Source organism: Strongylocentrotus purpuratus, unplaced genomic scaffold (assembly GCF_000002235.5).
Source record: "Strongylocentrotus purpuratus isolate Spur 01 unplaced genomic scaffold, Spur_5.0 spur5_scaffold_6, whole genome shotgun sequence".
Taxonomy (NCBI): Eukaryota; Metazoa; Echinodermata; class Echinoidea; order Camarodonta; family Strongylocentrotidae; genus Strongylocentrotus; species Strongylocentrotus purpuratus.
In genome coordinates, this window is record NW_022145612.1 from 21551628 (window position 1) to 21567988 (window position 16361).

Below are 16361 nucleotides of genomic sequence, written 5' to 3' on the forward strand. Positions count from 1 at the left end.
TACATTACGTACATGTAAATTGTAGTTGTTGGAAGATCAATATTAAAGTGGTATAATCCATGAACTACATTGTATGGTTGCCGCCCTTGTAAACACGTGTATGAAAGAACAAATGAATTCTTTTTACACGGTCAATTATTTCTTCTAAGAAAAGAAAAATGAAAGTCATTAATTTATATCAAGTCACTGTCAAGAATCTGTGACTTCATTTCAAGGTACATGTACATACAGTACTACCGGTATTTAACAAATTATTTAAGTGACCCGAGCAATAATACATGCACACTGTACCTCAAATTTCCAAATTAATGCAACATTTTATGGAGCTGCAATTATGCATCAGTGTCAATGTGCATGTGTAACGTATTAATCTCCTTAACGAAAAGAAAACAGAGTGCGACCCCCTCCTCCCCCCCCCCCCCCTCTATCATACATGGCTCATGTACTGTACACCTGGTACTGCATTAAATGATTCTTTTTTCCATCCTGCTGATTTGCTCTTGACAGATTGTTCAAGATGAATGTGGATTCGAGATAGTGTGCAGAGAAAGAAAGTGGAGCAGGGTTGCAAATAGGGTAAGTTGAATACAGTAAACCATAAATACAATTGTAGAATATACAATATGCAAGATAATCTTATCCTACCTTACAGTATTGCTTGGAATAAAGTAGACACTCTCACACTGTGTCATGTATGTGTGTATATGTATGTGTGTATATAAAGTGTCATGTAATTACGCAGTTTGCAACCACAATTGCATGAAATATGGATACAAATTGTCTGTATAAGCTACAGTGTAGTAACTGGAAGAAATGTTGTTTTCCTTTTTTAAATAATCTCATTCAAAATATCAGTACATTTTTGTACATGATGATTTTTTCATTAATATCTATTGTAACACAAAGATTCTTTTTAACCATTTGTTGTGCACTACTTTCAATGTCTTGTTTTTGTAGCTTCACTACCCTCCAGGTAAAGGTCTTGGAATTCAACTCCTGATTTTTTTTTTAAACCATTCATTGTGTCTTATTTTCAATGTCTTGTTTTTTTAGCTTCACTACCCTCCGGGTAAAGGTGTTGGAAGTCAACTCCTGAAGCATTACGAGAGGATACTCTGGCCTTACGATGTCTTCCATTCTGGAGCGTCCTTTGACCAACCAGTGGTAAGTTGTCACAGGGGTTGATGTGTTACAGTACAGTGTTTTGTATGGGGACATTACATGTACGTGTACGTGTATCCTTTATAAGGGCTCAACACTATAGGGTACACAAAACTTGTCATCAGTGACAAATGACAATTTTTGTTATAAGCTACTGAAATCCTTGCTTCTGATTTGTTATCAGCAGATTTGTCACTGATTTTTGTTATTTGTCATTGGAAAAAGGCTTCGTGAAATGAGCCACAGATGTACATGGGCTCCAGTATTCAAACTCCAGCCCCACCAAGTTTGGAAATTTAAGCAAGAGTCCCAAGCATACATGTACATACAGACTCTAAATTTTAAGATGGACCCCTGTGGGAAAATTAATGTACATCTTGCAGCCTATTTATTTTTCTTCAACAAGATATATAAAGATGGAAAATAAATGTACATTGAAGCTTTGAATAGGCTACTTTAAAACAAGTTTAGAGAAATCAATACAAACTGAAACCATTTTGAATGTTTGATTTTATAATACCTTGTACGTGTGGAACTACATGTACGTTCTTAATAAAAACACCCTTGTATAGATGAATGAATCACATAAATTAGTGGAAATAGAGAGGATCTTTAAAAATTCCCAAATTTTGCATTCATGTACTTGTATGTCCTTCATATTTTTTCTTGATTGTATTTTCCATCAGCAACCACTACCAGAAGGTGATGCAAAGGACAAGGACTATGTACCTCACGGGATTCCTTCCAGACAGGCCATCAAACCACCTTCTACAGGGGGATACAGTCGCAGGGTCAAGAGACAAGCACCCGAGGTACATCCTGTCAACATTTTCTGTTCTCTTTTGATGAACATTCTCAAAATGGGCTTATAACATTTCCTTTTTTTGGGGTACAGCGTATGACTAAATTTACTGAAAGGGGGGGGGGGGCGGGAGGGGGGGGGGGGGTACTTTAGAATGAAGAGTGAAAAATAATTATATATTTTTTATCAATACTGGTGATCAAAGTATTTCCTATTAAATTTAGCCAATGTTATTTTAAATAGATAGGAATTGTATAGATATATCAAATCATACATGACTTGACATGTATATTTCAAATAATATTCTGCTTCATGCAAGTAGCTTTTTTAAAATCATAAATAGGAACATGATATCTGTTCATTGACACCGCATTTACATTTCTGTCATCCATGGCTTCATCAAAAGCATTTGATAACAGATTCATTGAGCAGTTCCTCGAACATATACAAAATAAAATTATCTGTGAACACTGTAGTGTTCCCTACTGTCTCGTACCCCACAGGAACCCCTGACAGTGGACATCAGTAACAACCCGGAGCTGAAGAAGCTCCAGCTCTTCGGTCCTGGACCAAAGTTTGCTGGACTGGGCCTTGTGGCCCAGCCAGGAGAGAAGAAAGGTAGTTTTGACGAAATCCCCATGATGATGAGCCCCGAAAGAAGTTAGTTTATCCAGTTATTTTCAAAGTGTTTTCCATTTTATTTATTCTATTTTACACCCCTTTACTCACACCTGGTTGTGGTTTTGACTAATATTTTTGATTATTACCTAATCCATTCATGTTGCAAAGGTTACAGGATTTGCAGTCAAATGGCTGAAAAGAGAGCTTGAGCTCAGATAACTCAGTGTGGATGGTTGTGTTTGTGTGGGGTATACCATTGTATAGTAATCATCAATGCTTCTTCTTCAAGTAGTAATAGAAGTTATAGTAGCTGTAGAATAGTAGTAGTAGATGCTGTTTTACATTGCACTATTTATATTTTATTTTTAAACTGCAAGAATGAGAAATCAGCCATTAATCAATACTGGTATACACATTCTAATCATTTTGGTGGTTGTGGTGATTGTGGTTGTGGTGATAGTGGTGGCTGCCATGGAGGTGGTGGTAATGGTTGTTGTGGCCCTAGGTGTTAATTTTCACATGGTGGAGATGGTACACTTGGTGGTTCATTGATTAACTTTACTCACAGTTCCAAATACACATCAGGGTTTGTGTTTTCATTTTGATTCTTAAATCTTTCAATATTTCTTCAATTTGTTGATGAAATTAACATTTGTTTTTACATAGTAGTAGACTGCCTTTGATGCAGGAGACATTCTGTTGTAAGTTCATCCACTTTCCTGTCCTACTGTCTCATCTGGATTCTGAATGAACTATTTTAGACATGAACTTAATAATTATAATGATTATAATAATAACGATAATAATAGTAATAATGATAATGATGATAATGATGACGATAATAGTAATATTGATAAATTACAACAACAATAAAAATGTTAATAATATTAAAAAAACATTAATAATAGCTCTTGTAGGCGGCAAATATTTTTTGACAGTTGTTTTAAAGTTTGCAAGAGCACATCTCAAAAGGTTAGAACTAAGCTGTAATATATAAAAGAGGAAAATGGGGTTTGTCTACTAATAGAGTCAACATAGACTCTAGAAACGAATTCTTAAGATCATACAGATCGTGTCCCCTTGGCATTCCTGTCCCAAATGAATGATCATGAGATACCCAACTCAATCCCACTGTCTTGGTGTTTATTATCAGATGGTTTAGATGGATCCTGGGCCAAGCTAGATCGTCAGTCTAGCACATCTGAGCAAGACACTAAAGAATCCAAGGGAACCCCCAAGAAGACTCCCAAGTCCTCTCCAAGAAAGACCGCGCACGATCTGGCTGCTGCTAGCTCCAATATGCAGATGAGGGCTAGGACAGGCGTCAGTCTGGTAAGTACTTATACCTGTGCTCTAGTCGAGTGTTCATGTTATTCTAAGTTGTCTGGAGATGCCTTTTCCCCCCATTTTGAAACTAAAGAGCAAGAAAGAGAGCCTAATCCAAATAGAACAATAGTATACAGTGCTGATTGAAAGAAAGTGCCAGCATGATCTGCCTATGAATTGTACATGGATAATTAAAACCGTGTCAAGCCATTCTTTGTGAGACCTGCCTTAAAAATGTAGGAAAGTGTTTTGGATTACTTAATACTAACATACACATGTAAATGCTTACAGCCTAAGTTTCGAGATAAAGTCGAGTTCTGGTCATGCGATTGCATAGTGAAACAAACGTTGTGGAAACGATCAGAAAAGGTTGATCCTCTAGCATATAAGTATTGGTGTGTACTGCACGGTTCTGGAATCATCAAAATTATAAGAAATTTGGCCTAGTCTTGGTAAATTTACAAGCACTGTACACAGAAAGATGTATATGGGACTACACGAACATGTGGCGTAAAAATCTGTCCCGATTTTTATGATGTTACATGCCATATTTAGAATATTAAGGCATTTGAAGAGCCATGCTTTTCAGGGAACATTTTTTATCTGATGCTCTTCCACAGTTGCATAATAACAATGATAACGCTCAAAAATTATTTTTCACTTCTTCCCAGAACTCAACCTTCTCTTTAATAATCCTCAGATCATTTTGTAATGTAATATGCATGGAAATACAGTGAGTGTTTCATGGTAGATCTTTAGCATACTGGATTGATTTTCCTCTCTCCCAGTTATCCTGTGACAGTAAATATATCTTTCTGTCTTTCCTGATAGATTGAGATGTACATGTGTCACACATGTGGGCGTGGCGATGTCGAGGACTGTCTCCTTCTCTGTGATGGGTGTGATGATAGCTTCCACACATTCTGTCTTATCCCTCCTCTACCAGAGGTCCCTAAAGGAGACTGGAGATGCCCTTCCTGTGTTGCCAAGGTAAATGAAGATGGATATCCAATTGTGGAGGATTTTTTGAAATTATGTGAGAATGTTCTTGATGTGCAGTTTAAGTCATGTTCAGTTTTCATGAAAAAAAAAGAGTTATTGATTATGAAAATATGAAATTTAATCAATGTCATGATAATTTATTCAAAAGAAGAAAAAAATAATCATCATTTATAATTATTGTAATGAAAATATGGAATCTGAAACTAGGTTGATAATTATCACATTGGGGGAAAAAGAGAAGAAGATTTGTTTTTTGATAAAGCATAAAAGCTTCATATCATACATATCGTTCCTGTTTTCACAAAGTGACGGTAGTGAGGAAAATCCGCACGCAAATTGTATGCGATTCTCATTCACTACCGTCACTTCGTGAAAATAGGGACGATATATTCCATGATGCACTGTGTAAGAATAATAAGAATATCCAAACTGTTAGAGCCTAGGAAGAGTATTTAGCCTCCCCTCTTTATTTTTTTTAAAAAGAGAACTCACTTCATTGGGTAATTTAGGTAAGCCATGTAGGTTGGCCTATATGGTTTCACCAGGTGCTACAGACAGTTAACGATGCTAGTTTTCACCAATGAAGACTTTGCTTTTTTTTGACAACAGGGTCTGAGTAAACCCCAGGATCCCTTCGGTTTTGAGACAGCTCGCAAAGAATACTCTCTGCAGACATTTGGAGAGAAGGCTGACCAGTTCAAGAAAGATTTCTTCTCCATGCCAGTCCATGTAAGTTATATTCCTTCAACATTCTTCTCCATCTGTTTCTGTTGTTTAGCACATTGCATCTTGTGGACTGCGAAATGGAGTAACTGTTCTCGAGAAGACTCCAGAAGTTGAAAAATAGTCATATGATATGTTACTTTTTCATTTAGATTATATGGAAGGATGACTTCTGAGAAGAAAATTGATGAAACATTGCCTTCACGATTGAATGAAGTAATTACAAATCTTCACTACTGTGTTATAACGTGAGATTAGTCAGTCATATTATTGTTTCATACACATTCAAACCTGTATACCGGTATTAATACCATTCAAGCAAAAGGTAATGAGCAGGCTTTATAGGCAGGTGGCCTCTCTGTACAGATTGACACTGAATTAGGTTTGACTGCCTGCATACAGAAAGGGAAGACTTTTAATAACGCTTTACTAATGTATGCCAGAGTGAGATGTTACCAATAAAAACTCATTGACTATATACTAAAGTGAAAATTACTAAAACCTCTGTCACAAATGCCATTACAAACTGCTACGAACGCTGTACGAACGATTTTCAGACAATGGAAATTCAGGAAGACAATGGAAAAACAGGAAGATTCGTACGAAATTATTGTTTGTACGAACCTTTGTGATCGACGCATTAGGATGCTGTGTATGTTGTATTATTATAGAAGGAATACTTTTAAAAAAAACTTTCATTTCACACTTGCCTCTATTGAAACTTTTCTTCTTTGCAGATGGTTCCACCTGAGCAGATTGAGAAGGAATTCTGGAGATTGGTGCAGTCTGTAGAGGATGATGTGTTGGTAGAGTATGGGGCTGATATCCATACCCTTACCCAAGGCAGCGGTTTCCCTACCAAGAAGAGCAAGGTGGTTGCTCCTGAAGACCAGGTAAGATCTATGGCATCATACCGGTTGAACATGAATTGATTAATACAGTCAAACCTGCTTTAGTGACCACCTGTCTACAAAGACCACCTGTCTACAAAGGCACATTTGTTGTTTCCCTTGAAAATGGTTTCTCATTGAATCATGTACTAAAGGAACCTGTCTACAAAGGCCACTTTTTGTGTTTCCCTTGGGTGGTCGCTATAGACAGGTTTGACTGTACATACATGTATATAAATTCTGAACTTTGCATGGTCAGGAATATACCATCTTTCATTTCATATTTTGTAAATATTTTATTTCTTAACATCGTTTTACATCTCTGATTACCTTTAAATCAAATTTCATGCTTTTAAAATTCCACTTTCAGTGTGTTCTTTGTTCACAATTCTGAAGGATACCAGTATTCAGGCTTTTGTCTGATTTCAGACCATGTCACGTCTCTCTTTCAGGTCTTTCCGGGCTTCACAGTTTGTGGAATGTATGGGGATACAAGTTGTTTGAGACCCTTCTCAGGCTAAATGGGTCATACTTACTAGAATACTTGTAAGCTGCATGTTTCCCTTTCCTGCGTAACACGGTCGTTCATAAAGCAAACCTATCATCTAGTTCTATTTTAATCTGTGTATATATTTGTAAATAGAGCCTCACCGAAGCAGCGAAAAAGGAGTAGGAGAATGTAGAAAAATCTACATGTTTTATGATCAGCAACACAATGAAGTGTTTATGAAAAAAATACACGGGGGCTCGGGGCGAACTAGCCCCCGAAATGCCCAAAAGAGCCCCCGAAAGTCATAAAAGAACCCAAAAAAATTTGCATAGAGTTCAATGTAATACAAAATAAAGAGTGACATTTTCATGCTAGCAAGCTTGAAAAGTAGCCCCTGAAAAAAATGTAATATTTTTTATTGTTCAAACCTCTTTGCTCTTTCATATAACCAGGAGTACATCACTTCCCCGTGGAATCTGAACAACCTGCCCGTCCAAGATGAATCGGTCTTATGCCACATCAATGCTGACATCTCTGGCATGAAGGTACCCTGGATCTATGTGGGTATGTGCTTCTCATCCTTCTGCTGGCATAATGAAGATCACTGGAGTTATTCTATCAACTATCTCCACTGGTAAGCTTCTCATTCTTGACATCCAGGTGTTAAATGGGTACCTGATAGGATGCGACCGTCATTGTTGGCCAAACATTTTTTGAGCGTCAAGTAATGCCTGGCTGGAATGCTCCCCAGGGAGCACTGAATCCAATGACCGGGGTAATAGTATATTTGTAAAGCCCTTAGAGACATCTATATTATTAATACGCAAAATCGCAAAATACTCATAGTTAGGCCTCTTGCTATAGGATATGCTTTGTAGCATGTAAGAGAAATACACATTAACAGATGACTCACCCGGTGATGGGATGTAAGAAATGCACGCTCTCACGGGTTGGGCTTACCCATGTTATGCGTCTTTCTATAGGATATGCTTTGTAGGCCAGGCGCCCATAGTGTACGTGTATTTCACGCTCACCGTCACACACATACACACACTCGATTCGAGTCGTGGCGATTGCGACAATTGGCGCAAACCATGGACCGATTTTCGCGTAAAATCTTTACTCTGAAAATAATTATACAAATTCTGTGATCTATGCCAACATATTCATAGTCCAAGCTTCTGTTTTATTGGTCTTTTCATGAAAACTACCTCGAAATAACAACAATAATAACGCAAATAGATCTGTGATAGTACGCCTAACCAATCTGCGATTTTTGCACACACACAGAGCATACAGGATTTCAAATGCCTTCCAGCGCCCAACTCAGGCAGGTCATCACGGCGCTCAAGCCATCGTTTTACGCTGCGCCGCAGTTACTGCACTACACTACTTAAGTACATGTATAGATTTGATTTCCGTATGTTTGATTTCGTTTAGCGTTGGTTAATTGAAACTTTTGAACTCCGAAAGACTGTAAATATGTTAAATAGACTCTTGATGTTGGATTTCCTTTCTAGACCTGTTCATGAAATCATGAGGGATAAAAAAAAAAAATAAGGACTGCTCTGTAATTGGATGGTGGTGGAAATTATCACTCCCTCGATTTCGTTCAAATACTGGCCCTTCTATTACCCCCTCGGCTTTACCTCGGGTGATAGAAGGACCGGTATGAACACCACCTTGGGAATGATAATTTCATCCTCATGAGCAGTCAATATTTGTATATTTTCACTGAGACCTCCGGGACCTCTCTGAAGTTCTTTGTATCATCCATGCAAAATATCATTTTGTTGATAATTTTGTTTAATAGAACATGTAGTTTTAATAATGTATGTTAAGCCAAATTAAACAATTATTGTTACTCATGTTTTGATTTGGAACAAGTTCTAATTAGAGATGAGTGAAAATATGAAAAATGAGAATGGGAGGATTGAGAACAGTATTCATAAGAAACTGGACGGGAAATGGATAATGAGAATAAGGATGGGAATGAATGAAAAACAATAATCATAAATAATGAAAGTGAAAACGAAAGATAAATCGTAAAATAGTTTGCATCAGTTTGTTTACAAATAACTAATTTCATTTTTCTTTTAATCTTCAAGTTTTATTATATGTTACAAATAAAAAAAAAACATTTCAAAATGATATATGAAACAGCAAACAAAAGGTTAATATTCTATCGAATTAAATATTAATAACAAGAGTAGAAAAAGAATAAAAGGATAAAAAGTAGGCCTATACCAAGAGGGAAAATGAAATTGAAAATAAAAGGGAAAAAAAACAGAAAAACAAACATGAAAATTAAAAAAATCGATAGCATACAACCACCCACCCCCTAGAATCCCGTGGATTTTCCACGGGTCCTCCTAGTTTGTATTAAGCGCTATATAAAAACTAAATATTATTATTATCCATATTCTACTCATGGTCAGTCTAGATTCCCGATTGTATCTCCTGTGGTAAACTTCTCATTAGATAATGGGCCGTAATTGCAGATTTATGAGAGTACTTTCATTTTCATATTCCATGGCTCTGATAGTGTCTCTAGTGAAGTTCACTTATAATTAACCCATTCGTGTCTGTAATTTAATTCATTAACATTGAACATACAGTGTATCTTGATAGTCCAACCAAGTGTTTGTGACTTTCTATGTCTAATAAAGATCGCAACCTTGTCATCAGACTAGACCATCACGTACAGAAAGTGTTATCTGATTAAAGAGTGAGAGGCATGCACGAATGAAAACAAGCCTGTGAGAATGAGAGAATGCAGTAATCGATGGGTTAACATTAAAACTGTATTTGCACAGTCCTATGTTCCCTCAAAATTGTTGGAGATACACATGTACAAGATAAAGATCCACGTATTAGATTTTGTGACTTGTATGCATGGTAATGCAGGATTCCAGTCTAGCTTTTTAAATAGCTTTACTTGGCCAGATTGCCATGCTAGATGAACTCCAGTCACCTCGAACCATTGTCAAGCCTTCAGAGATTGTCTCTGATCGTGGCCCAACGCACTGATGTAGGTGGTACATACAATATCTGATATGCTTAGCATTGCTTCAATTTGTTGCTCAGGCACGCTTTGTAAGGAGTGTCGTGGTCGAGTGGTTTAAGGCGCTTGACTGGAGATGCGAAGGTCGAGGGTTCGAATCCCGAAACGGCACTAATATCCTTTGGCAAGATATTAACCGTCACTTGCTACTCTCCACCCATGTGTTAGATGGGTACCCGGTAGGATGCGACCATCATTGTTGTTCAAATAGTTTCTGAGCGTCATGTAACGCCTGGCTGTATGCTCCCCATGGAGTGGAGATTGTGCACACAGTATGTGCGGGCAAGCACTGAATCCAATGGTATATTTGTAAAGCGCTTAGAGACATTTTTATTAAACGCTATATAAAAATGAAAAATTATTATAATTATTATTATTATTTGTTCTAGGGGTGAGCCAAAGACATGGTACGGAGTACCCGGGAGTGCAGCGGAGCTATTTGAGAGTGCAATGAAACGCCAAGCCCCTGAGTTGTTTGATGCTCAGCCTGATCTACTCCATCAGCTGGTCACTATCATGTCGCCTACCGTACTCATGAATCACGGAGTCCCTGTAAGTAGAATCCTCACCCTTGGTAGGGCAAGGCAAGTCCAAGATACGTTGTCCCATATGCTACCGACCACAAGATAGAATTGTGTACACCTGATGATTGTCATTATGTTGATAGCTGTACTATAAATGGAATCAAACTGAATATCAATGAAAGTGAGAGCATCAATTTATATTGTGATCTTGATTCCTTGATACTTGATAATGTATGGGACACAGAATGACCAAACACCTTGGACTTGCCCTCTTTACAGATGATCACCAAGTAGGGTGTTGTTACTATTCCAGGGAAAAAAATACTTTAAAAATGTCAGGGGCTACTTTTCAAGCTTGCTTGCATGAAAATAACACTCTTTAATTTGTTTTGCATTGACCTCTATGCAAAATTTGAGGGCTCTTTTGGGCATTTCGGGAGCTAATTTGCCCCGAGCCCCTGTGTATTTTTTCCCTGTACTATTCTGAAAACAGAAGTGCCTTGCTGAGCCTGTTGGCCACTCTGTTGCTGATGGTAACAACTGCTTTGTACGGTAATCGGTAATACATGGCAATGCAGTGATACACCCAAAGACATGTTTCTATTGACCGAGTGGACCCAACATACATTTCTTAAAATTGTGTTACTGATATGAAAGGGTTATTTAAATTATAGGAACTTAGTGTTCGATTTTTCTTTGGGACATGATATGCCTCCAATGTATGATCAGGTGTTATGTATTACCTAGACAAAGATCATGCACAATTCTATATTCCCTAAGGATTGTTGGAGATACAAGATAAAGATCCACGTATTAGATTTGATGACTTGTATGCATGGTAATGCAGGATTCCAGTCTAGCTGTGTATATAGCTTTACTTAGCCAGATTCCCATGCTAGATGAACTCCAGTCACCTCGAACCATTGTCAAGCCTTCAGAGATTGTCTCTGATTGTGGCCCAACACACTGATGTAGGTGGTACATACAATATCTGATATGCTTAGCATCGCTTCAATTTGTTGTGAAGGCCATATATAACCTGTGTACCATTGGATTGCCTTCATTGTGCACATGTGTTTGCAACCTTGTTAAACCACAAACCACTACCGTATTTGCCGGTGTTAAGGCCGCTACCCCAATTTTAACATTTCGGGCACAAAAAAAAAAAAATTAAGAAAAGTGAAAAAAGGTGCAACACTGTAAGACTAAACAGAACATTGTTATTTTCTCATAGAAAACTATTTTTTCTACTAACTGATATCAAACTGATATATGTAACTATGAAACCATAGTCAAGTACCCCATTAAACAATACGTCCTCTGGAACCATAGTCAAATGCTTTGTAGGGGCCGCTGTAAGAGTAAGTTATGTATATCCCTATGATCATGAGGTATTCTCAGTTTTTCAGCTGCGTAACTTTTAATTCTTATTTGTTCATGTAATTGTAGATTGTGAGGACCAACCAGTGTGCTGGAGAGTTTGTGGTGACGTTCCCTAGAGCCTATCATGCAGGCTTCAACCAAGGATACAACTTTGCTGAAGCTGTCAACTTCTGCCCTGCAGATTGGGTGAGCTCAAGAGATGCGTGTAGTTCTACTTGTATAATACCATACATTCACATTCATCCCTTTTACGCAATAAAAAGATTATATGACAGCTATGTATCATGTTACAGAGGTCTTATAGAACAAGCAAGGGATCTTTATATACATATTATAAGCTCAAAATAATGACAAGATTTGTTGGCGCTTATGTTTTTAATAGCTCAATTCTTTTTCATTACTTTACTCCAAAGTTACCTTTATATATATATATATATATATATATATATATATATATATATATATATATATATATGCAATGTATGGGTTGAGCCTATTTTACTAATGTATTCAAGTGGCTGAAGTAGAACACTTAGATGTGGGACACAATGGTGGGTATTTCACTAAGGCAAACCATACAAATGCATGAAACTTGAAAGTGTCTCATGATGATGAATTGTTTTCTATTGAGCTTGTAAAACATGCAATGTAACTTGGCTTTCGGGCTACCATTTTGCAGTTGTTCTAATAAAACCATTCTACTACTACATTGTATACAGCTTCCAATGGGCAGGGCGTGCATCGACTACTACCGCTCCTTGCAGCGCGTGTGTGTGTTCTCACACGAGGAGCTGGTGTGTAAGATGGCAGCAGACCCAGAGAGCCTGGACCTGAGCATGGCTGCGGCAGTGTACAAGGAGATGCTCCACATCGTCAATGAGGAGAAGAGATGCAGGAAGGCGCTGTTGGAAAGAGTAAGGAGATGATATGCACACTCAATATCTATTCTGAATATGTTTGGTTTTTGTGTAGATGTCTTAGAAATAACTATTATAGCAACCAAAACTAGGACAGGAGAAGAGGGTACATTAAAAAAAGTAGAGATAAAGAAAGAGATTGACTGTGATGGATGAATTCTGAAAAGTCGTTACGAATAAAGAGAGAGAGAGAGAGAGAGAGAAAGAGGGAGAGAGAGGGGGGGGGGAGGGAGAAAGAAAGAATGAGATACTTACAAATATGAATTATAGAGAAAGTGGAACAAAATTAAATTGTATGGCATTTATACCACATTTTTATGAATGATTATATATGTCTCTCTAATAAATACAGAGAAGGATGAAATATTCAACGTTTTTTGTTTGGTGTAGCAGAAAGTCATTTATTTTGAACTCTGTGTTTGATGTATTACAGGGTATCACTGAGGCAGAGCGTGAGGCCTTTGAGCTGCTGCCTGACGATGAGAGACAGTGCGAGAGCTGTAAGACTACATGCTTCCTCTCAGCCATCACATGCCCGTGCACTCCTAACAAGCTGGTCTGCATACACCATGTGGACAAACTGTGTGACTGCCTATCTTCCAGGCACTGTCTCAGGTAAGGTGATGGTCATGGTGATGATATGGTGGTGGTGAGGTGGTGTATTTGTTGTTGATGGTGATGGTCTTGTTGTTGTGTTTATTGTGCATTTGTGACCACTAGCCATGCCATGTATCAACATGTCATTGTTGACAGCTGGTCATGTCATATGATCCTTGTTAAAACCTCTTGTCTGTAATAGAAGCTCATAAGATATTTTCATGAAGTGCCATCATCTTGCAAACCCTTATGTATGAATAACATTACATGTGCTTTGATACATGAAGACAAAAAAGACTTTCTTAGTGGTTGGTTTCAGTGTGATGATAACAAGAGCATGACAGCTCTGACATTGTTGGATAGTCATCCGACATTTGATCCAGGATTCACTCTGTCATTGATATAGGGTTAGGATTGCGATTAGGATTTAGGTTAGGTATAATGTTGATCTTGGATTGATGCTATATATTAAATTAGTTTTGTGATGTTGTGCAACCTGTTAGATTGACTGTATTACATGTTATGATTTACACAATTATAAAATAAGGAATGGATTAAAAAATTGTGTAAGTCTTTGATTGTAAAAAAAATAAATATCTTGTGTACTTTTTTACCCAGATATCGATACACCCTGGATGAACTGCCAGCAATGTTGCATAACCTGAAAATCCGAGCAGAATCCTTTGACAACTGGGCGAACAAGGTCAAGAATGCCCTTGAAGCGTCCCAGGATTCCAAACTAGGTAAGTCAAAGTTTTAATTTCAGAGTTGGAAAGAAATCAAAATAATGTTGAACATCCTTCACCTTTGTTTGTGTTTTATGGGTCACTTGCAATGTTTTCGGGTTGTCCGTCCGTCTGTACGTCCTGTTCTCGTGATCTCGTTATCTCAAGAACCGATTGATGGATTCCCGCCAACCTAGGGTCATTTATTTATCTTACAGAGCCAATGAACTGAGTAGATTTTGGGGGTCACAAGGTCAAAGGTCACAGGGCTCATCATGTATGCAAAAATAGTTTGTGAACGCATTATCAATAGAACCAATGGATGGATTACTATCAAACTCAGGACATGTACGTATCTTGCAGATCCAATGATTTGATAAGATTTTAGGGTCATGAGGTCAAAGATCAAAGGGTCATACATGTATATGACAAATAGCTTGTAATCACAATATTCTGAGAACCTGTTAATGGATTACAATCAAACTTGAATTTCAACAATTGCTTCTGTTTTGGCATGTTAAATCGCTCTATGGCGGAGGCATCATTTTCAACTGCACACAGTCAAAGATCCATCTAGTTTTAAATGTACATGATCACCTTCAAAGGAGATACAGAGGTTATGAAAATATGAAAACAGTCTACAAAGTTTGAATTGCCAGAATTACAATCAAACTATATTTTCCACTAATAATGATTGTTGGAATGGCAGATGGTTTAGTGCAGTGCATGGTAATGCAGGATTCCAAGATAGCTTTCTAAATAGCTTTACTTGGCCAGATTCCCATGCTAGATTAACTCCAGTCATCTCGAACCATTGTCAAGCCTTCAGAGATTACTCTGGTTGTGGCCCAACACACTGATGTAGGTGATACAGAATTTGTTACCCTTTGACAGATAGTGAAAGAATATGCTTTTATAAATTTGTCAATGTCTTATGATTCAACGATCTTGCGAGCTTTTGTGTCCTTTTTTTTTATACCTGTTTTAAAGAATAATTTGATAATTGTTATAGGTCACTTGCAGCTTTTTAATGTACATGATTACCTTACAGGGAAATACATAGAAATCATAACATCAGTGATTGTTAGATACAATGAAATGTTGCATTGACTAACCTGACTATCTCTAGATGGATGTTTTGAATGATAACATAGATATACAGGGATGTAGGATTTTCCCTTTATTCTAATTCACATAGGTATGCCTACCAGTAATTTTTTTTTTTCTTCTTCAGAATTGATAGCTTTGCTGTATAAAGTGAATGTCAAAAACATATTAAATTACAGTGATAATCCTGCTACCTTTCTCTTGCAAACAGACATGCCCCAGTTGAAGGAGATGATTGAGGAGGCTGATGAGAAGCATTTCCCTGACAATGAGCTGCTCCAGCAGTTGATGAATGCTGTGGCAGAGGCCGAGAGATGTGCCAGTGTTGCCCTACAGCTCGTCAACAAGAAACACAGGACAAGGTAGGAAATGTGTTTCTTATCATGATGCAGAGCTGAATATTTGTTTTATGTTTAAAATGATGTCAGTTAATCCCTCATTGTGTTGTTTGCGTCAGTGATCTTCAGTTGCTTATGTGTGACCATTTAGCAATATCTAGTTATATCAGTATACCCATGATAGGGTATAAAAGCTTCAGTGTTCAGTTAGCTTAATGTAAGTAATAGTCCTGTTTGGAACAATAATCTAGATAACTTATTTTAATTCCATCTCTGTCACAACCTGCACTCACTGTCCCTCTAACTGAAACTAAATTTATTTTATAATTATATATTTTCAATTAAAATCTTTTGTCCATTTTTTGCCAAAGTCACATCATACTCTACATTAAGATTTATTCATGAAGATTGTTAGACATGTATGCATTGTAATGCAAGATTCCAGTCTAACCGTGTTTATAACTTTACACTAATGATTGTTGGAATGGCAGATGGTTTAGTGCAGTGCATGGTGATGCAGGATTCCAAGATAGCTTTTTAAATAGCTTTACTTGGCCAGATTGCCATGCTAGATGAACTCCAGTCACCTCGAACCATTGTCAAGCCTTCAGAAATTACTCTGGTTGTGGCCCAACACACTGATGTAGGTGGTACATAAAGAGTTGTATACATTGATAATATCACTTTGTTT

At 37.4% G+C, this 16361-nt stretch overlaps 1 protein-coding gene across 2 annotated transcripts in view; it reads left to right on the top strand.

Moving 5' to 3' along the window:
* LOC578457 (lysine-specific demethylase 5A) overlaps positions 1-16361 on the top strand; it is a 48207-nt gene that overhangs the window by 16747 nt on the left and 15099 nt on the right. Inside the window, exons 5-19 of one of the 2 annotated variants that reach the window (XM_030972087.1) lie at positions 508-576; positions 1054-1164; positions 1848-1973; positions 2440-2623; positions 3738-3916; positions 4742-4900; positions 5522-5641; positions 6373-6528; positions 7468-7649; positions 10469-10631; positions 12053-12172; positions 12706-12900; positions 13337-13518; positions 14119-14243; positions 15544-15694. In XM_030972087.1, coding sequence (XP_030827947.1) covers positions 508-576; positions 1054-1164; positions 1848-1973; positions 2440-2623; positions 3738-3916; positions 4742-4900; positions 5522-5641; positions 6373-6528; positions 7468-7649; positions 10469-10631; positions 12053-12172; positions 12706-12900; positions 13337-13518; positions 14119-14243; positions 15544-15694 — 2222 coding nt within the window. The remainder of the gene's footprint in view (positions 1-507; positions 577-1053; positions 1165-1847; positions 1974-2439; positions 2624-3737; positions 3917-4741; positions 4901-5521; positions 5642-6372; positions 6529-7467; positions 7650-10468; positions 10632-12052; positions 12173-12705; positions 12901-13336; positions 13519-14118; positions 14244-15543; positions 15695-16361) is intronic. The other variant, XM_030972088.1, reaches the window with a different exon arrangement.